We start from the raw sequence: 23,552 nt of genomic DNA, 5'->3' as shown, positions 1-23,552 counted from the left end.
AGAAGTGATACCCGGGGTAAACCTATGATCTCCCATCCACTCATCAAGATTCCTCTTGAAGAGAGTCAATGAGGGACTCTGCCTAACCTGGACTGGGATTTTATTCCATAGTGAAGGGAGCCTCTGGGTTATGAATCTGTCCCTCCAGCATGTCCCATTTATTTCAGTGCTAAGGTTCAAGTCTCTCGAGCATGTAGCTCGATGGGATTTGGATTTTTTGAGGTGCAGCATGTCCCTTAATTCCGGGTTGGACATGGCCTTATACGTCAGGCACAGGTCACCTCTGAGCAGGCGGTATGCCACTGAGTAGAGCTGGAGTTTCTTTAACCGGGCAGCATATGGCATCTGTTTGAGCCCTTTGATCCTCTTGGTGAGGTACTTTTGGGATCTTTCCAGTTGCTGCAGGTGTTTGGTAAGGTACATCCCAAAAGGGGCATTGTACTCGATTATGGGCCTGATGAGGGATGAGTAAAGAGGCACGATGACCTCCCTAATCTAGATGTGAATCCCTTCATGATTAGGTGGGCTATATAAAATGTTTTTCTAACCACTTTGGCCACGTGGTTGTCAAATGAGAGATTGCTATCAACTTGGGTCCCCAAGTCCCTAATGACTTCTTCAGTACTTAATGGATTACCACCTATGTGGTAATTTGTGGGCACTTTGTTTTTGCCAAAGGGGATGACTATACACTTTTTGGCGTTTAGCTTGAGGCCATGGCTCTGGCACCAGTTGTCTGTTTCTATGAGGCCCTTTTGGAGGATGCTTGTGTTGGCTGGAGAGTAGATTATGGCGCCCAGTTTGCAGTCATCTGCGAACTTGGTCAGCCACAGTCCTTCCGTGTTGGCCTGTACCTCCGAGAAATATATACCAAACAAGAGAGGTCCCAGGACTGAGCCTTGTGGGACACCACTTGTAACTGGTTTGGAGTCTGACATGGCTCCAGCAATTCTAACCATGTGGTTTCTGTCCTTGAGCCAGTTTGCAACCCATCTAGTGACATAGGGGTTTATATTTAGGCTGGTGAGCTTATCTATAATGCCTGAGTGGGGTATTGTATCGAAGGCTTTTGCGAGGTCCAGATAGGCTGTGTGGACCACCTTCCCTTCGTCAATGGCCTTGGTGACTGTTTCAAAGAAGTCAACCAGGTTTAAGAGGCAGGATCTGCCCTTAACAAAGCCAAACTGGGTAGGACCCAGTGTCTGTAGGTCCCCAATATCTTTATTTATGAGGTCCATGATGATCCTTTCCATAGCTTTGCAGACCAAGCTAGTCAGGCTTATGGGCGATAGTTTCCAGGGTCCGTTGAGGCACCACCTTTGTGGAGAGGGACCACTGTTGCTGTACGCCACTCTTTAGGTACATATCCTGTAGTAAGGCTGAGATTGAACAGTAGTTTTATGTTTGGGTTTAGCTCTTCTTGGAGTTCATGTAGGACACAGCCTGGGACACCATCTGGTCCCATTGATGCTGTGTTTTTTGCTTTGGACAGGGCGGCTCCCACCTGAGCATCTGAGATGTCGGGGGGGGCAGCACTCTGCTGGGATAGATATTTGCCCTTTTGGTGGGGAGGGGGTTTGCGCTGAACCTGTCAGCTAGGATGTTGGCAATGTCTGTGGGATCAGTGTATTTTTTGTCATTTTGGACTAATTCTGAGCATATCTGGGAATTCCCACCCAGGTTCCTAACATAACTAAAGAAAGCCTTGTGATTATCTTTAGTGTCCTGTGCAATTTTTCTCTCGAAGCTGGCCTTTGACGATTTTATGAGTGCCCTTAGTTTTTTGCTAATACTGATCAGAGATGCCTTCCCTTTTTGGGATTTTGCTCTATCATGTAGTAGCTTCCTCCTTCTATTGTATAGTTTGTTTATGGCTGGGGTCCACCAGACAGGTCGTCTGCCTTTGGAGGATTGGGTCTTGGTTTTATTTGGGATTGCATGATCCATGCATTCCTGAAGGTGTTCATAGAATGCACTTATAAAGCATTCTGCGGTCTGGGCCGTATGTTCCACAGGCCCGGGAGCTTTGAAGGATTCCACCTCGGTTTTGAGGAGTGTGAAATTTGCTTTAGAGAAGTTTTTCACTGTGGTTTTCTGGGCAGGGGGTGGGGTCGGGATGTGAATATCCAGTGAGATCAGTTTATGGTCTGATCTTACCAGTGAGGGATACACTTCTGGTCTGGAGCATAGAGTCCCCATGTTGGTGATGATCAGGTCCAGTATGTTTTCCCCTCTTGTGGGAGTGGTAACAAGTTGTTCCATAGCATTTGAGTTTATGAATTCTAGGAACCTTTGGGCAAGGGTGTTGGAGCTAGAGTAATGCTCCCAATCTATGTTTGGGTAGTTGAAGTCGCCCAATATAATGGTGTTCGGAGAGACCTTCATATTTTCCAGTGTTCTCAGGAAGGCCGAGTGGGGTTCCTGGGTTTGGGAGGGTGGTCTATAGCAGGCTATAAACTGGAAGGCAGTTTTACCCACTGTTAGTTGCACATGGATAGTCTCTGATGCTTCGTGTTTTGCCACCAACCTAGAGGTGTGGGTATCTTTGATGAATATCGATACTCCCCCTCCTTTTGTGGCTCGGTCCAAGTTTTGGGGCCGAAAAGCATGGTATGAGGTATAACCTGGTAGTGCTGGGGTGCTCTCGGGAGTCCTGAACCAGGTTTCTGTTACTGCACAGATATCGATGTTCTCCATGCTAAGGAGAGTTTTGAGTGCGTGCATCTTGAGGTTTAGACTTCTAGCATTGAGTAGCATTACTCTTAGTTTCTTATCCCTTGTGATACCTATGGAGGTGGGTTTGTCTTTTGAGCCTTGCCTAAAAAAGGCACTATGGGGGTAGCAAGAGCCTTTGCAATATCCGAAAGCCCAGGGGTGACAGGTGCAAGCCGTCCCTAGCAAAGCATCGTGGCTTGTCGTGCATATCATCCCAAGCTGACAGGCATTGGATCCCCTTTGAATGACACCAATACTTAAGCCAATAGTTGAAATTGATCATCTTGTCTTCATATTGTGGCATCATTCTTGGTGAGGGTAAGATGCTACTCAAGGTCAGGGTCATACCAGCCTGGGCTACATGCTCAGAGAGCTCCTCTATGTCTCTTTTCATGTAGTCCAGGGAGGTACGTCTCAGGTCATTCACACCAGCATGGACAATGACCGAGTCATATTTGTACTTGCCTTGGAGTGACCTGAGTGCTTGTGTTATGTGACGGATCCTAGCGCCAGACAGGCTGCTCACCGTGACCTTCTCCTTGTTCAGCCTGGTGAGCGGGACATCAGTGTGCCTGACGATAGTCACCTATTACAAGTGTATCAGGTGTGTTGTTTAGCCTTAAGGGCTGTGACTGTTCGGCACACTGGCTTTGTGAGATATGTGTTGCACGTGTTTTGTTTGGGGTAGCGGTTGCTTGGGTGTCTGCTTTGGAGGTCTCTGCTGCTTAGGCAGATCTTTATTTAGAGCCTCTGAGTATGTTTTTGTGTGATTATGTGTTTGGTTTGCTGTCGTGGTAGGTCTATGTGAGACTGGAATTGTAGTGAGTGTGGTTTCCTTCTCCTCCTGACTGGTTATGCCAGTACTGAGTTGAGAGAGCTTAGCCTCCAGTTTGGCTATATGGTTGCATCTCTCACATGTGTTGGAATTTGCTGGGAGGAGGAGAGGGTTGTCTGTGTACATGAGGCAGTTGTAACATTGCCTCAAGAAAATGTTTGCTTGATATTCCTTTTCATCTGACCCACCCTAGTGGAATAGAATGATTGATTAATTGAGGTTTGGTGTTTTGAGTATTTAACTTGGGTGTGAATAGGAAATGCATTGTATCTGAAGAAGTCTTTCTGTTGAGACGAAAACGTGTGTGTTGCTTAGTGCTGGATGTTTACACGTTAATAAACTGAGTTGCGGAATACCTTGCCTAATTGTGAGCTCTTTTGGCTTCAAATTGTTGGACTGGTGTGGCTGCCTTGCTTTTTCGTTTTATTTGTCATTTTGCAGCTCTGCCTTGGTTTTGAGTTTGTTGTTATGGCCGCTAGTCCGACGGCTTCTTTGGGGCAGGAACCAACGGGGGGTCCCCCTGTGGATCCATCCAGGTCCGACATGGACGGATTTACCCAGCTCACGGGCCAGTTGACTTGTTTGATCAATCTTTTGACTCCTATAGGTACGGGAATCCAGACATTGCTACAGGAACAACGACATCTTTCTAAACTGGTAGTTCCCAACCAGAGGCACGTACCTGCTGTGGATATCAATGATGGTACGGTCCGTTCAAGGGGGAACGTTAATCACGCTTTGGTTTCCAACACGGATTTCCACTGTACGCCAGCAGTTCTACGTAATAGTAGCCCTTCACCTATTCCGGCCACATTGGCGGCCGGTGCAGCAGATTTTGATCAACGCCCGGCATCTTCCTTCAATGAATGGTTTTTGGCTAAACCCAGGTTTGCTTACGAGGAACACTTTAACGGCCAGGGTACCAGCGGTGTTACCTACGCTGAGCTTCAACGGCGTTTTGAGAACGCCTTGTATCGGTATAAAACCTTGGAGTTGGATAACTTGTATCTTATGGAGAACTTAAACAAAGGTACTGTACCTAAAGGCTTAAGGGTATATAAATACCCCAACCAAGTTATAATGGGTAGTCCTTTTCACAAAGACCTTATTGAGGCCTTTGATGAATGTGGACGTAGTATTGTCAAAGCCATCATTAAAAAGAACAATGAGGAACTTGTTTTGTTACAGCAGGATATTTCTGTGTATTACAAACAGATGGCTGATGATTTACAATTTGATTCGGGTAAATGTCATGAGATTAGAAGGGATGTTGATTCACATTGTGAAACTGTGTTAAACCGCAAGTATAAAAAATTAAGAAGGGATTTGGTTGAATATGAGCAGGGGAGGCAGTATCCCAACCCACCTCCATTCAAACAGCATTTTTTCCACCATATACCTGAACAAGGATTTCCCCCCAACAGTTCTTTTGTGGAAGCACCTACAGAACACATAAATAATGTATTTCCACAAGGTGAGGGTGATGAATCATTTGGTGAAGGGGAACAGGCCCTGCGCAGGTCAGAGCGCATTCGCCAACAAGGGCAACAACCTCCCAATAATTACAACCCTTTAGGACAACCACCCCCTCTGGCACAAAGAAGAGGGGGAGGGGGAGGGGGATACACCAGGGGATGGAGGAAAAATCAAAGGCAAAAATGGTAAATAACTTCGAGCATGTTGTTACAGCTTTGGGACCATATACTTTACACACCTGGAATAACTACCATATTTACAACTACAGTAGTTTTGTTATTTCTGACCAATGTTTTCAGTTGTTTACTAAGGGGTTTAAATATGTCCCCAAAAAGCATTGTAATTTAACTCATGCTATCCTTGATCTCAAGCTTTTTACACGCAAATTAAATTTGGAACACCTGATGGGGAATTGTAATGGTGCTTCTGGTGCTGTATTTTTGAAAAAATCCAGCACCTTCAATCCCCCTCTTCATCCACAAATAAAAAATTTTGAGAAAAGGGTAGAAGGTAGGTTCAGAAGGGAGTTGGGGTTGGGCTACTTGACGGCTAATTTAACTCACCAGGAAAGAGATCTCCTTGACCATCTCAAAGGTGATCCCACCCTTAGGGTTATGGAACCAGATAAGGGTGGGGGGACGGTCATTATGGACTGTCTTCTTTACCAGGGAAAAATGTATGATATTCTTCACGATCACAAAAAATATACTTCGGCCTCCTTGAACGAAATTCATATATCTTATCATAAGATTGATTTAGTAGTGCAGGATTTATTGGACCAAGAGGTTATTGATTTTCAAACTTATTCTTTTCTCTCAAATGTACATCCCAGGATACCATCGATTTTTGGGATTCCCAAGGTGCACAAGGACCCCCTGGACCCACCATTAAGACCCATAGTAGCATCACAGGGTTCTAAGACCCATCCTATCTCTAAGTATTTAGATTGGAGAATGAAGGAATTATGGGGTAGGGAGAAATACATTCTCAAAGATTCATGGGCCTTTTTGAGGAGTGTTGTTCCAGATCTACTGGTCAGTAATATGGTATTTTTAACCATAGACGTAGTGGATCTTTTCTCCGTCATTCCCCATGAATTGGGGCTTGAATGGTTAGAGGAAGCCCTTTGGGAATGTCCCCATATTACTAACAGCGATGTGCAAGCTATTATTGAATTGATGGGTCTTGTTCTGAAGAACAATTTTGTGTTCTTTATGGGCGAATACTTTCACCAATTGACTGGGGTTTCCATGGGGGCTAATTGTGCACCTACATTTGCTGATATTATCATGTACATTTGGGAAAAGAAATTTATTTTGGACAGCCCCTTTTCAAAGTCTTGGAATTACTATTGTCGATTCCTTGACGACATTTGTATTTTTTGGACAGGTCCACTTGAGGATATAGGGAAATTTGTTGAGTATATAAATACTACTACCAATTTTTTAAAGTTTACTCACCACATTTCCCAAAACAGTGTTAACTATTTGGATGTGACACTCACTGTGGGTGACCAGGGATTTAAATCCAATGTTTATCGTAAACCTACATTTTCAAATGGCTACCTACATTACCAGAGTTCGCATCCAAGTTTTCAAAAAAAGGGTATCCTCAAGGGACAATATGTTCGAATTTCAAGGATGACTTCCTTTGATGATGATTATCAACAAGAATGTTGTGTTTTGCAACAACTTTTTTTGGAAAGGGGTTATCCCTTAACATTGATCAAAATGGTTCAAGATGAAGTTACACAAGCTAGGTCATCTAGATTTGCTCCTATTTTAGGTAAAAGTGAAGTGAGTATTGCAAGGGTTTCTGAATGTAATAGGACAGACCAGTTTTTTGGTAGTTTTACCTTTATTACTGAGTTCAGTGGAAGTGCGTCCCATGTGCGGAATATTATTGAAAAAGAATGGGAAGCTTTTAGGGAATTGACTGACTTGGATGCTTTTAAGAATAGAGATATAAAAACTATTTTTAGGAAAGGTATTAATGTTAAAAAGACACTTGAATTTTCAGACTTTTCCAGGACAAATTCTAGATCTAACAATGGTACCTTTAAGTGTGGCCACTGTTCCTCCTGCAAGTACATCTTACAAGCTAGTCATGTTTTTTTGGAAAGCAGAAGTAGGGACATTAAAGTCAAGGGTCACTATAATTGTAAGACGGGTGGTTTAGTTTATTTGGCATTATGCCAAACATGTCCAGCGTTTTACGTTGGAAAAACCGAAAGGTTATTCCACAGACGTATATATGAGCACATATATGACATCTCTAGGTGCAAAAGCACTAGTGCTTTATACAAACATACCACTACGTGTGCAGATGCCAAATTTTTGTTTTTTGTCTTGGAAGTAGTTTTAAAAGACATCAGGGGTGGTCCATGGGAGGCTCAGCTTGCTCACAAAGAAACACAATGGCAGATTTTGTTGGAAGCTAACAAACCTCCTGGGCTTAATGAATCTATTTCTATTGCCCCGTTCTTGAAAATCAGGGCTCAGTACATCAAGTAATATAATTATATTATTTTAAAATACTTTTAATATATTATCTAAGTTCAATATTGTTATTTATATTGTATTAAAAGTGTGATTTTGATTTGTCTTGTTTTTAAAAAATTTTAAATTTATTTGTATATAGTTGTCTATTTAGTATTGAGCGTTGTAAGTACTTGCATTCATGCATTCACACATTTTTGTTAGAAAATGTTTGCTTGATATTCCTTTTCATCTGACCCACCCTAGTGGAATAGAATGATTGATTAATTGAGGTTTGGTGTTTTGAGTATTTAACTTGGGTGTGAATAGGAAATGCATTGTATCTGAAGAAGTCTTTCTGTTGAGACGAAAACGTGTGTGTTGCTTAGTGCTGGATGTTTACACGTTAATAAACTGAGTTGCGGAATACCTTGCCTAATTGTGAGCTCTTTTGGCTTCAAATTGTTGGACTGGTGTGGCTGCCTTGCTTTTTCGTTTTAATTGCCTCAAGATTCCCATAGTCACCAGCTGGACCAGAGAGGAGATTGACAACTGACCTTTGGACATGCTAGAATAATATTGGGAATTCCTTTATAATTGAAAACAAGGGCCAATGGGGAGCGAGGGTGTAGTGCTTTTAATTTTTAGTGCCGACTTATAATTGCTTTAGTGAGCAAGTGCCAGGTAACAAGTGCAATGTGTTACAGGTAACTTAAATGCAAAAACGACAAACAGTAACTTTCTTTCAAGCGAAGCAAGGAAATAAGTACATTAAGCAATGCAGATATCACTAGGGATCCACAGAAGCACTGAGAAGCCGTGTTTTAGGTGGAATTAGCGTTCCAGGGAAATAACAAGCATACAAACAAAGCTAGATTCAGCAGGCCTGGATCTAGTCTATGCTACAGCAAACAAGGTGTACCAATTTCAGTAAGATACAGTTCAAATATTCAGGCACTATAAACCTCTAACCAGAAATTCCCAGCTCAGAAGGGCAGAGTCCAGCCTCTCCTCCCACAAGAGTGCAGACCACGAACCTTCTTAATGTAAAATAACTGGCCTGAAGCCCAAGTGCTTAAACCAGAGCTAATACACTTTAAGAATAACAGACACTGAGCTCTCAATCAGCAGTTCCCAACTTAGAAGGATGAAAGCTACCTGTCCTGCCACCACAGTGCATGCCACAAACCTTCCTAATGTAGAACAACTGGTCTGAAGCCCAAGTGCTTAATCCAAAAGACTTAGAATGATAGCTACACTTTAACCAAGTTACTACCAAGTAGTAATAAATACAACTGAATACTTTAAATAATGCCTGGATTAGTGCTCAAGTTATACAAACAAAGCTAGATTCAGCAGGCCTGGATCTAGTCTATGCTACAGCAAACAAGGTGTACCAATTTCAGTAAGAAGAAATTCAGATATGCATGCACTATAAGCCTTCAACCAGAAATTCCCAGCTCAGAAGGGCAGAGTCCAGCCTCTCCTCCCACAAGAGTGCAGACCACGAAACCCTCTTAATGTAAAATAACTGGCCTGAAAGCCCAAGTGCTTAAACCAGAATTAATATACTTTTAGAATAACAGACACTGAGCCCTCAATCAGCAGTTCCCAACTTAGAGGGATGTAAGCTACGTGTTCTGCCACTACAGTGCAGACCACAAACCCTCTCAATGTAAAACAACTGGTCTGAAGCCCAAGTGTTTAAACTAAAAGGCTTAGAATGAGTTACACCATGCAGTAATAAATACAATTGAAAAGGTTTAAGATGACGCAAAAGCAAAATAAAGTAGGAAGAAACACAAGTACAGTAAAAGCAGAAGATTTTTTTTTTTTTTTTTTTTTTTTTTTAGAAAAGTAGCAAAAGCAGTAGTAAATACAATTCTCATGCAGTGCAAGCTGGCACACTTGAATATGTAGCAATATTAGTCCACACACAGTTTGAAAAATGTAATTAAATTAAAAGACTAAAAGCAAGTGCAGAAAGGGTTTATTAGGTAGAATGCAGTAAAGAGATGTCCTGGGGGAGTGTCTTAGATCAAATCTACAGTGGGGCGGGCGCTGCAAAAGCCACCAAATTTAAACTACAACCAAGAATAGGGAGGGGTGGGGGTGGGGGGAGCAGTTTCAACACAGATGTAAGGAATGTGCAAATTATAAAAAATATATATACTGTTTTCTATAGATTTGCAGAGCAGTAAGACACAGATATCAAGCAGACAATTTAGCTCTATAATACAGAATAACACAGAAAATATACTCAGCTCTATAACTTGAAGATAGTTCTGTAAGGCTGTCTCTCAAACTAAGGTTCCAGTTTGAATACAGGTTGTTAATTAAAAGGAGACACAGCACTAGCTAAATTATATCAGCTGAAAGACAAGGCAGGAAATGAGGGGGGTGGGGGAGCAGTTTCAACACAGATGTAAGGAATGTGCAAATTATAAAAATATATATATACTGTTTTCTATAGATTTGCAGAGCAGTAAGACACAGATATCAAGCAGACAATTTAGCTCTATAATACAGAGTAACACAGAAAATATACTCAGCTCTATAACTTGAAGATAGTTCTGTAAGGCTGTCTCTCAAACTAAGGTTCCAGAAGCATAAGGCAGAGAACCCCCACCAGACCACATACAAAACTAATAGAAATAATAAAAACTTCAACCCTATCAACTTCCAAAATTAATTTAACTCACTCAACTGGTCAATCCTAAAATGTCTGCCACTAGGCTGTAGTACACTTTAATGCCAAATTCCTGACCATCCTTGACTCTCATGTCCCTGCTCATACCGTTAGAACTAAATCTAACACTGCACCCTGGCTTACTAAGGAAACCAAGTCAAAAATCAAACTTAGAAATAAAGCCTGGCATAACTGGCATGCAACCAAAGCCCTCTCTGACCACCTAAGTTACCATCAGCTTAAAAATGTCAGAAAAAAATCCATTCTACTTGACAAATAAAAACCTACTACTATAACCTCCTACAGAAAAAACAAATAAATCCCCAAAAGTTCTGGGCAGGCATAAACCAAATTCTTCACCCGGGACAATCCACCACCCCAACCCCATCAAATTCCACCCATAAATCTCCAGAGAATATTGCTAATGACTTTAATAATTTTTTTCACTGAAACAATCCAGTCCCTAGCAAACCAACTTACTACCACAGGCTCTAACACCACTTTATCCACCCCTGCTATCTATCCCCCCTTCAACTTCCAACCAGTTTCTACTGACTTTATCCGATACCTAATCAAAAAATTAAAACCAACCACCCTATCTGCCGACCTCTTCTCAGCAGAGTACTTACAAAAAGCTGCAGACGCCATAGCATACCCCATTGCCATCCTGATCAATAGGACCATAACAGAGGGTGCTTTTCCATCTATCTGGAAAGTATCCCATGTTATTCCACTCCACAAAGGTGGAAGTTCAACAGAGCTATCCAACTAAAGGCCCATCGCTATTCTTTCACCACTAGCTAAAATAATGGAGAAGTGCATCCATAAGCAACTTATGCACTATCTCACCCAGAAAATTTGCTGGCCAACTCCCAGCAAGGCTTTAGGCCAAAACACAGCACCTCCTATGCCCTCATCTCCTTCACCAATTGTATTCACCAAAACCAGAACAATAACAGGCTGTCCTCAGCCCTCTTTGTAGATCTATCAAAGGCCTTTGATAGGGTCAACCATCAATTACTCATCCACTCACTGAAGACCATTTCTCTGGATAACCATGTTATTCAATGGTTCCTATCATATCTGAGTTGTAGACAACAGGCTGTATTATGGCAAGACAAACTGTCCACCCTGTTACCTGTCACCCTTGGAGTACCTCAGGGCTCTCTCTTAGGTCCCCTTCTCTTTTCTATCTTCATCAACAACCTTCACTCTGCCATCCCTGAAGCAACTTGTATCCAATACATAGACCATTCGACCCTGATCTGTACAGCTTCCTCCCCATCTGATCTGCTAACCTTAACCCAGAATACATTTAACACAGTTGAAAACTGTCTCTCTAATCACCACCTGCTCCTGAATATAGCAAAACTAAATTACTACTCTTCACCCCAACTATTAGGTCCACCCCACTTCCATCCAACAATGGTCCCATCTAACATCCAACTATGGTTCCTCTATTACCCCTGACATCCATACTAAGCTCTTAGGGGTACTAGTTGATAATAATTTCAAATTCGATTTGCATGTCAATGAAATTATCAAAACCATTAATAAGAAGCTTGGGTCACTATATAGAAATAAACCCTTCCTAACCCCGTTAGCTAGGACTGCAATCACCCACTCTCATCTACTCTCTACCCTTCTCTGTGCTTCCCCCATTCTCTCCAACTTGAATAAAACTGAACCAAGAAAACTCGCTCGCTGTTATAACCATATTGCCAGATTTGCCACCGGCTCCACATATAGAACCCATCACTGTCATAACCTTAAACTCCTAGGGTGGCTCGAATTGCCCAGCTTAATTTAGTTTAATCGACTCATTGTATTGCACTAAATTCTCAATAAATCAGATAATACTCCTGCACTTAAAAATATCATAAAACCATATAATAATCCCTTCGGTCATGCAACAAATTATTGGTCCATACACACAAAGATACTAACTCAGCTGGAGACTCCCTGTTTGCCAACTTCATTGGCAAAACCTGGAATTCACTTCCAGCTAACCTTACACTGGAACCCTCAGTAAACCTCTTCATAAAAGACCTCAAACAGTATCGTAGAACACACTGGCTTTGTCCCTGTGTCAACCCTGATTAACTCCATATTTTACCTTCTATTCAGTATTGTACGGTATGCCTTTTGCTCATATCTGTTGTTATAACCTACTTGTTTTTGTACATTATGAAACACCACAAATCTTCTGAGTCCCTTCTTGAGGACTACATTGTACATAGCTTGTAAAAATGCTTGTCTCAATAGTGTTTTGTTTTATCTGTGTTAACATTCAATTTTTGTAGTGTTTGCAATTTTGCTCATATCTGTTGTTGTACCCTACTTATTTTGTATATCATAAACACTGCAAATCTTGTGAGTCCCTTCTTGAGGACTACATACTTTGTATATATGCTTGCCTCATAACTGCTTTGTTTATGTAACTGGAGCTTTTCTCTCCAGACCTCCACTGAAAATGGACATGTATCCAGTCGGACTATCCCAATCAACAAATGTAAAATAAATAAATAAAATAAAGTAAAATAAATAAATAGGTGTTTCTCTTCCCAATTTCAAAACTGAGCATTTGTCTTTAGTCTCCTCCATTTTCTGATAATAATATTCTTTATCTTTTTATTGTCTACATATAGCATTTGCCTATGTCATACTCACATCCGTGCCTTGACATTCAGTTAAAGACTGATATTTACTACATTCGGTTAAAGACTGATATTTACTATTTCATATTTTCTTTATTTTTCCACCTTGACTTAATATTTCCATTTTAAAATCATCTAAAATCATTCTCTCCTGAACTAATTCTGGAAACACACATTACTGAACTTATTTTATCTATTTATCTATCTATGTAGATATGTAGATACACACACACACACACACACACACACACACACACACACACACACACACACACACACATACATACATGGGTCTACTTCTGAATTTCAAAGTTTCAAAACTTCAAATCTGTTATGGTTGAGACCATAAGATCTAATTTTTAAAACTTTGAAATGTAAATAAAAAAATAAATAAAAGCAAAAAAAATCTTTTTTTTTAAACATTTTTTCAGGACATAAGCCCCCCGATAATTAAATATACCAACTCCAAGATCGCACCACAGTGAGGAAAATGGTAACTATACCATTCCACGCTGTACTGCAATCTCCTTTAAACTGTTTGAAGTCTCGACCATAAGAAATTTGAAGTTTTGAAACTTCGAAATTTAGGAGTAGATCCATAGACACACACACACACACACACACACACACACACACACACACACACACACACACACACACACACACACACACACACACACATATATTTTTAACAATTAAGGTATGCACTTCTGTAGTGTAAGAAGTTCTCACTAGTTGCATTCTTTCTGTATACTTTTGTTACTCGTGTATGTTCTTCCTTGCCTCTATTTATTTCTAAATCTATGAACTGTATAGTGTCCTAGCCATGATTCATCTTAAATTTTAGAAAGGCAGCTGAAATATTAATGTAGTTGAAAAATTATCTTATTTTTTTCTTTCCTACCATTCCACTAGAAAAACAAATTGTGAATACAACGATAATATTATTCTGTTCATTGGTATTGATCTGAAACAGTGAAGATACTTTTTTCTCACTTTGTCACCACCAGGTAGGGATATCTCTCAGGGCCTTGGCTGCACCCTTTGCCATTTCTGTCAACCACCTGTAATATTCATCATCAGAAACTACATGGTTATTGTTTAACATGTTCTATCAATTCTAATAGTATATGCACTTTTTTCTCATGACATATTTTCTATATTTAATAGCTATTTCTTTATGGTTTCAGTTCCCTGTTTCTCAAACTGAAGTCTTTTTCCAGTGCCTATATATGAGGACCCATTGAGGTCCATTTTGGATTTCTCAAGGCTAAATACCTATGGTCAGGTCCTAAAATTCAAAATGCTGATATTACCGGCCCTCTTACCACTGCTTTTCCATCAAGCCCTGATGGTTACTGTAAATGTCAAGGGTGCTTATCTTTTCATAACCGTTTACAGATACCACAGCTGGTTTCTCAGACTCAAGGCAATGGCCTCCCATTATCAGTTTATCTCCTTCATCTTTACATTGTTTACTGCACCTAGGATTTTTACAAAGTACCTGGCTTTAGAAAATGTTTATTGCAGAAACAATGGCATTCCTATCTACCTCTACCTGGATGACTGCCTCAGAGAGGATTTTCCAATTCACCACAGACTGCTTTCAAAAGACGGTGTTTTCCTTCAACATACCAGGTCAAATCTCATCCATTTCCGAGAAAACGGTACTCCTTCCATTGTTACATCCTTTCAGACAATGTGAAATCTCTGGCTCAATACTTCCAGCAGATGGTTACAGGCAGGGACTAGGATTCAAGTCCGCCAGAAGATAGCATCCATATATTTCTATGTATATCCAAAGAGGATAACTAGTGGTCCAACCAGAATAAATTGAATCGAGGAGTGCCCTTCTGTAAAAATAAATGTATTTGTGTTTTTATGGATTACATTAAAGTTTCAGTTTATTCAGAGCATTGCTCCATTTCTTCAATCCGTTCCAGCACACTATATTTTGGATTTTTTTTGTTTGGAAATGTGCACAACTATTATATTTAGAATCCCACAAGAAGGGTCCAGTCCCTAGCACAGCACCATTATCCATGATGTTGAAATATTTAGAATCATTCACCTCAGTCCTGGCATATATCTCTGCAAACATACATCACTTAGCCATTTCATTCTGTTTGCCTGTAGATTTCACATATCCTCCCCACCCAACACACACACACACACACACACACACACACACACACACACACACACACACACACACACACACACACACGCACACAACAGCCCTGCAGACTACTGAATATTTCCTGAAGAGAGTCCTTCATTTGAGACCACCAAGAAATATTATTGTTCCTCTATGTGACTTGAACTGCATCCCAGAAAAGCAGACATAGCCCTCTTTTGAGCCTGCTGCCTCAACCCTACAGATATCTAACACAGAAAACTGCTTTTCTGGTTGCCATTGCCTCAACCAAAAGGATTTCAGAACTACGGGTGCTCATGTGCAGATGATCCTTTTTAATATTCCATAAGGACAGGGTCATTCTTTGAACCAGTACAACATTTATGCGAAGAGTACTGAGTTTTCCCTCAAGCTTGTTTTCAAAAAATAAGAATTATTCATTCCTTAGATGTTCATAGTCAGGTGGGATACTGTCTAGATAAAACCAAGAATATCAGAAGCTCACATCAGTTACTTGTGTCCTTTGTATCCAGGAAGGAGGGAAAACAGATACCAAGAAGACAGTAAAACAGATACCAAGTAGACAGTCTAGTACGTCTAAGATTCATTGCATTTTGTCCTGTTTTGCCACTGTGTCAAGAATGTTGTAGTGGAGTGTGAGAGAACACATCTGTAGGATACGGCAACTACTGTGGCTTAAAGGTGATGAGTTTACAGTCTATTCTTGAGGCAGCTTCCTTGTCATTAGTCCACATATTTTTGAAGTACAGACAAGTCATTGTTTCCAGGGCTTGGGATAGATTTGTTACAGTCATTTTACAGGGCTTGCTTCATCCCAATCCTAACAATCTGCCCACCTCCCAATTCACCTCTGTTCTAGGACTTGTGACAGTGTAAGGACTACTTCAGCAGTGATCATCTGCCCACCTCCCTATTCACCTAGGTTTTGGGACTTGTCCCAGTGCAAGGACTACTTCAGCAGTGATCATCTGCCCACCTCCCTATTCACCTAGGTTCTGGGACTTGTCCCAGTGTAAGGATTACTTCAGCAGTGATCATCTGCCCACCTCCCTATTCACCTAGGTTCTGGGACTTGTCCCAATGCAAGGACTACTTCAGCAGTGATCATCTGCCCACCTCCCTATTCACCTAGGTTCTGGGACTTGTCCCAATGCAAGGACTACTGCAGCAGTGATCTGTCTAAAGAACACGGTACAGTTATGTAAGAATTTACCATAATAGATGTTCACTGTTATGTTACGAGTTCTGTCCACCCTCTCGGGCATCCTTGGCTGAGGTGAGAGATTCTGTTCCTCTGTATTTAGCCATTCTCCTTTTCTGTTCTCAGGGCCTCTGGCCAGCTCACATCTGAATAGCCTTAGGGAGCCCTATTTCTCTAAACCTTTGATCCAGGGAGTGTACGTGCGCCCCTCTGTACATAGGATCCAATGATCTTATTTGAGGTCCAGCAGGGTAAATACAATTAGGTCATCCTGGGCAAGAAAGCTCCAAAATGGTACAGATCGATGTCAGCTTTACGTAGGGAATAGCATGAATGTCTGCCCGGCCTTGTTGTGGATGGCACTGATCTCTGGAGGTCAGGCCAGATGCCAGGTTTTCTGCAACAGATATGTCAGTAGTAAGGCCTAATTCAACAGTGTTCTGCTCAAACAACTACTGGTATGGTACGATCTTAGTACTTGAAACTGTTTGTACCATATCAGCTTATGTCACTGAAACAGATGATTTTATTTATTCAGTCATAGAATGTCACAGAATGCATTGAGAACAGTGGCTGCCAATCCACACTGTATCTGGTCATTTTTAGCTATTTCAAGGAGAAACTGGAAAGTATTTATTTGTTGGTGCAGCTGAATTATGTAAAAACTGTGGAACAAAATGCAAAAATAATTAATATCAACATGCAAATTCTTGAACGATATTGACATATGTAGCTACATCTGGATGCTTATGAACATAATTTGTGTTTTTTGAAAATATGTTTCTTTGCCTCCCCAGGGAGAAGAATGTAGCATTTGCTACGGTTATCTGCCGGTTGCAGGAACTGCCTCAGTGTCAGAAGTTGCCCCTTACATCCTTCCTTCTCTTACCCTTTCAGAGGATAACACGGATCAAAATGCTGACTGAGGTAAACAGTACATTAAAGACAGTCATCTGTTCACATGCTAACATTAATGTGTGCATGCGCATGTGTGTATGTGTGTGTGTGTGTGTGTGCACATACACACACACACACACACACACACATATGGAAAGAGAGAAAGCAGTGTTTTTACATATAATGTGCATGCGTGTGAGCGTGTATACATGTGTATGTGTATACATATCTGCAGTAGTGTCTTAAAGCCCCACAAGCCACACATAGGGATTTCCACTGAAGTGGCATGCATTTTCTACCTTTTATTTTTAAAGCATGTTTATTACAAATTGTTGCTTTTGCAGAACACACAAAGATAAAAGGTTACAGTAAACTTGTCACTGCAGTATACAAGTCTGATTCTTCAAAATATTTTCAGGTCTATAATAATTTTCAAACTTAAATACTTCATTAAAGTTCACTCGTAGTTCTCCTTTGTCTCATTTATACTGAACATCCAGGCCTTCCTTGCCCTTGTCTATGGCTTTGATGAAGCCAATAAAACTTCAGGCACCCTGGCCTCTCTGGTCTTGGACAGGTCCTTACCTGGGTATAAGGCTCCCTACTTGTATAATTCTCTTCCACGGGTCCTTATCTAAGTGTCATGCCCCTACCTGTATAGCTCCTGTGGCCCAAGACCCAACATAGCTCTCTTGGATAGGCCCTTGGATCAGGCTGTTGCACATATAACTCTTGTGGTCCAAGCCTATAATTGCATTCCTCAATAATCTTTCTGTCATGAAAGCCAGTCGTCTTTGTTGCTTTCAACTTTCATTTTCTGTTTTTATAGCAGAATTTCTGCCAGAAGCATAGCTAGCTCAGCTAGTGCCCTGTGCTGGTACCAATAACCAGCATCCCACCCCCTCAGCTCTTCACATAAAGAGAAAAAAAGTATTTTATTGTCCTGTATTGAGCTGATCTACACCCTCCCTCAATTTCTAGGACATTCCTTCTATTGCCACACCAACCAGGTAGCCAGATACACAACATGACCTTCGCCCTCCTGCCCAACCATTCAGGTCTCATTTCTGTGCCCTGCTCCCATCCCTCCTCCCATTTATTGAAAACAAATAAATAAGAATTTCTTCTTATAAACTGTAGCAAACAGTTGCTACAGTTTATACCCTGCCTGCATGGAGCGCTATGTCTCTTATGTTTTAGTTAAAAAAAAGTCTTAGAAATTGTAGCAATTAGTGCACTGAGCACTACATCGCTTATGTTTTAGTAAAAAAAAAAAATAAGCCTTATCAATTGTAGCAAATAGCTGCTGTAATTTATAACCTGCCTGCATGGAGTGCTGCAGTGCTCAGATTTTAATTAAAAAAAAATTCTAACTTTTAAACTGTATAAAACAGTTTGCTACAATGTAGCAAGCAGTTACTACAGCTTAGACCACACATGGAGTGCTGCAGCACTCAGGTTTGACTGTAAATGTAATACCAGCTTTGAAAAGCTGGTATTGTGTTAGATATTAGGACTGGCTGACTGCACCCCCATCACTTTGCACCCAGGTTGTTGACCCTTTCACCCCACCTTAGCTACGCTACTGATTTCTCTTCCTTCTAGGATTACCTTGGCTCCATCTACAGGCTATCTGCTTACAAGACAGATCCTCCAATTCTTTCTAGTTACATGTATAGACCTGTTTATTGGACATTAACTATTCCGACTTCACTGTATAACAAAACTCTCTCACAACTCAAACCCAGGGTATTTGCTACACCATTAGCCTGCTGATTTCCAGCACAGATGGCCAGCTGATTCAGCAGTCTAATCCTGATATGGTCAAGTTGCTATCTTAGAGAAGTACCCAATGATATGAGCAGCATAACTACATCGATCTGCACACCATCCAGCCAAAATCCATTCTGCACTGCTTTGGCCTTTGTGACAGTTTTTGGATTTTGAAATGTTACAAAGCCAAATTTCTTAAATTGTAGAGTTTCTTTATCTCAGACCACAATGCCCTTCAAAGTTAGCCAATATTTACCACACATCTGTTCCAGGCTGTATGCACCTGTGTATAAAACAACACTTTCCTTCTAGTATAATCTTTGACAAAGATATTTCCTCATTTGTCACCAGTGCACATTTCAACCTGGTAGACCCTGGCCTTATTTGCTTCACAAATTTATCTCACTGTTTTTTTTCCATTTCACAGACCACTGTGGAAGAAATTTCTGACAACCGTTTAGACTGTCTTGCTTGGTTTTTATCATCTGCAATTTCCTTCCTCACTCTAAGGCATCACTTTCACTCTTCTGGTGCACCTTTCGTGTTTCACGTTTTTGCTGCCTTTGTTTTACTTCATTCTTTATGTCAGCTTGCATTTGTCTTTATTTTTCTGTATTATTTGTTTCAGTTTACTTTGTTTTATATGTTTCCTGTTGCTGTATTAGCTAAATCAACTGTCCCATAGATTTTTTAATTAATTTTTTTCCTTTGCTCATTTTTAACAGGTTTGTATTTTGAAAAAAAAAACATTATGTAGAATGTTCTTTATATTGTCACTTCCTTTTATTTGTTTTAACAACTCTTTCTTTTTATTTTGAGAAGTATCACTTTTTAAATTTTGAACTTTTTCACAGGTTCTCTACTGTAATTTTTCTCTCATTTTTCACTGGTTATCACTTGGTTTTTATACTGAGTTACATGCCCCTCATACAGCTCATTTACTTAGCTGTGGCATCATCTTCTATACCGTGCATTTCTTTAAGTTAACATCAAGTAATGTGATCCTCACACAAATCATCCACCCTACTGAGACCTCTCTTTCCACACCATATATGTGTGTGTGTGTGTGTGTGTGTGTGTGTGTGTGTGTGTGTGTGTGTGTGTGTGTGTGTGTGTGTGTGTGTGTGTGGAGTCTGCATGTCTTCCCTGTGTCTGGGTGGGTTTCCTCCAGGGCCTCTTGTTTCCTCCCACATTCCAATGACATGTAGTAAGTGGATTGGACACTCTAAATTGGCCATATGTGTAAGTGTGCATGTGAATGTGTGGTGTGGAAGAACTACAGAGGCAGGACTAGCCACCCAGCGGTGTAAACCTTGGCTCTGGATGATTATCACTGTTGAAGTAACACCCCAAACCCATGTGCAGAAATGGGAAAAGGTGTTGTGGGTGGATGGACGGAGATATATATGCATATATATATATATATATATATATATATATATATATATATATATTTATATATATATATATATATTTATATATATATATATATTTATATATATATATATATGTGTGTGTGTGTGTGTGTGTATATATATGTATATATTTGTGTGTGCGCGTGTGTGTGCGTGTGTGTGTGTGTGTGTGTGTGTGTGTGTGCATGTGTGTGTGTGTGTTTGTGTGCGTATGTATATGTGTGTATATATATATATATATATATATATATATATATATATATATATATATGTGTGTGTGTTGTTGTGTCTTTCGGCTTATCCCGGTTAGGGGTCGCCACAGCGGAATGCCGGTCCGCTAATGTTTGGTAGTGGATTTTTACATGCCGAGTTACCAGCCCTGACACACAACCTTCAACGAAGGCACTCCCATTCACGCATGCCACCACACAGAAGACGGTCTAGCTGAGAATCAAATGGGACAACGTCTGGCTGTGAGGCAACAATGCTACCGCAGCACCACTACTGCGGATATATATATAGATATATATAGATATATATAGATATATATATATATATATATATATATATATATATATATATATATATATATAGATATGTAATCTAGTGTAGACGACCCATTTAGCTGTGATATCTTGGCTTATGCTTCTGACCCTGGTGCATACCTCTCAACCTGGAAACATCAAAAATCTGGACAAGGCTCATAAAAAATAGATACAAATCTGTACACTGATTAACATCAAATTTGCATACATAATTACATAACCCCACCCACTCTGATGGAATTGTGGGATACCAACTTTCAAATGCAAACTGAAGGACAGGCAACCAAAATATGGCACCAGAGTACCCTGCAGCCATTCCAATGTCCCATTACCTGTCTATTTTGCCCCATTTACCATAAACACTAATGTATGCATACTGCTTTACTTGTACAATAATTATTTGGATTTTACACTAATAGACATCTGCTATACAAAGGTGCTAAACAAAGCAGTACTGTCTCACAATGAAAATAGACTTGGCATTAAAACTTCTCTGCCCTTGAAACTCACATTCATTGAAACAGCATTGAAACCCACACCACATCCAAAAAAATGCAACTGGCCTGTGGTCGATAAAGATTACCTTTGGGCTGTTTTCAAATCATTGGCCCCTTGCATACAAAACAAGAAAGATACACGTGTTCTTTGATACACCTTCCTGACTTTATTAAATTATATTCCTTGTATAGTACAGCACACTTGTTAGACAGAGCGCATTTTAAATTTATTGTTTGAACATTTTTTCAGCAGGCAATGAAACAAAATGCATGAACCAGTAATGACAAAACTACCCAATTCAGAACATTTCCATCATAAAAGTCTACTTCCACACCTACACAATATATATATATATATATATATATATATATATATATATATATATATATATATATATAGAATGACAGTAGTGTAAGCCATAGGCATCTTGCACAGCTTCTCACACTTATTTTCAATTTCAGTTTTGTTTTTGGGGGGGACAAACATTTTGGAAAGTTGTTAGAATAAAATGCTGTATTACCACAATGCATTTCACTGCCAAGTCTTGAACCCAGGACCCTGTGCACTACAGTCAGAGCAACATCCCACTTTGCCATATCAGCAGTTTCCTGAAAGATAGGAAGACTGAAAGTTAAATGGCTAGCATTTAGTAAATTCAGTTCTCACTTCTCACCATAGCTCTCAACCTCTTAACATAAAAAACCTGGACAAAGCCAAGTTATCATTTATTTTCTGAAGAATATGAAGTCTGAAATTCAAATGCCTATGATTATTTAGTGAATTCAATCCTTCAGTGATTTGCCACAAAAATCCTTAAAACTACAGATAAATTCACAAGTGGTAGTAGATAGGGACTTTAGGCTCTTTTTACCCTGTACCCAAGGTACAGGGTTTGAGCCTGAGTACCTCTAGCCACCAGATGTATTAAATTGCGGCACTCACACACACACACACACACACACACACACACACACACACACACACATACATGCACACCTAGTCAGAATAAAATACAAACATATGTTTCCTACTGCTCGAGCGATCCTGATTCCCAGCAAGTGCATCTGCATCCTGTCATCTGTTCTCCGTCTCGCCAAGATCCAAAGCTGTTCACCCTCTCGTCAAAATCCATAGCAATCCATTGAATAAAAACAGAATGGCGCTCGCAAGTGCAGCCGCCAGCCAAAGATAGATCCATTTGAAAATATGTTTCCTGTTCACATACAAGCTGGAAATGTGTGCACTGAGCCCTTGAGCTCAATTCTGACAGGCTGGAAGCCCTGACGGAGCTGATGTCATCATGCATGTGATGATGTCACCTCAAAAATGGGGAAAAATATTTAAAAAATAAAAAAAGATGGGGAAAAGTCAGAAATGAAAGGGTGCCACTCAGAAATCATGGTACCCCAGTGACCCCAAAACTAATTTTTTCCGAGTAATTTGGTACGGTTGGGAGATATACCCTGGTGTTAGACAGTGATGCAAGACCAGTCTCTGCAGTATAATGAGAACCTAATACATGAAACATTCGGCATGAAAATCACTGTAATAATGATGCAAACTGTTTCAAATCACATGTTATGCAGTTAATAGGAATTTCTTTTTTTCCAAAACAGAATATCTTAAAAAGGACAGAAGAAGGATCATCAAGGGAACAAAATGCTATCAAAGCACTTGCATCAGTTTCTAAGGTAAGAAATTATGTATAATTCTGTGTGATCTCGCTCCCAATGTCAAAGAGGCTACGTTATGTAACGTTCTCTCTGCTCATCAGAAACTGGGGGATAACTGCTGGAAGATCAGTAGGTTCTGGGTGCTGCCTCAAATCAGGTTCTGGGGCTAAATACTGGGGGAAAAGTAGGGTCTGGATGCTGCCCCCAGATCAAGTACTGTATGGCTCAGTGCTAACCAGAACACTGTACTGCCCCAAAAGGTCAATGTGTTTTTGGCTATTTTTGCTCACTCTGTTTAAAATGCTGTATCGCCAAAACAGTGTACCATTCTTATTAAATTTTCAGATAATGGTGCTGGAGAAATTACGCACAAAATTTTTAAATTGTGCTCCCAGCATCAAAGGCAAAAGGATATCTAGATGTAGCACTGCAATAAACAGTTGTATTTTTTTTCTGGTATACAGCAGCATTTCTTATTTTGAAATCATACATTATATGATTTTAAGTTTTTATTTATTTATTTGAATTTATTTACAGGGTTAG

General features: G+C 40.2%; 1 protein-coding gene across 6 annotated transcripts in view; it reads left to right on the top strand.

Annotated features, from left to right (window-relative positions):
- ARHGEF15 (Rho guanine nucleotide exchange factor 15) overlaps positions 1-23,552 on the top strand; it is an 879,095-nt gene that overhangs the window by 679,383 nt on the left and 176,160 nt on the right. For all 6 annotated transcript variants that reach the window (XM_044077316.1, XM_044077320.1, XM_044077317.1 and 3 more), the window contains 2 exons: positions 17,006-17,135; positions 22,953-23,027. In XM_044077316.1, coding sequence (XP_043933251.1) covers positions 17,006-17,135; positions 22,953-23,027 — 205 coding nt within the window. The remainder of the gene's footprint in view (positions 1-17,005; positions 17,136-22,952; positions 23,028-23,552) is intronic.

The sequence above is a fragment of the Protopterus annectens genome, chromosome 7.part0, assembly GCF_019279795.1.
Source record: "Protopterus annectens isolate FY-2018-M chromosome 7.part0, PAN1.0, whole genome shotgun sequence".
NCBI classification, from domain to species: domain Eukaryota; kingdom Metazoa; phylum Chordata; order Ceratodontiformes; family Protopteridae; genus Protopterus; species Protopterus annectens.
Note: the sequence above shows the minus strand (reverse complement) of the source record. Positions and strands in the feature narration are given on the sequence as shown.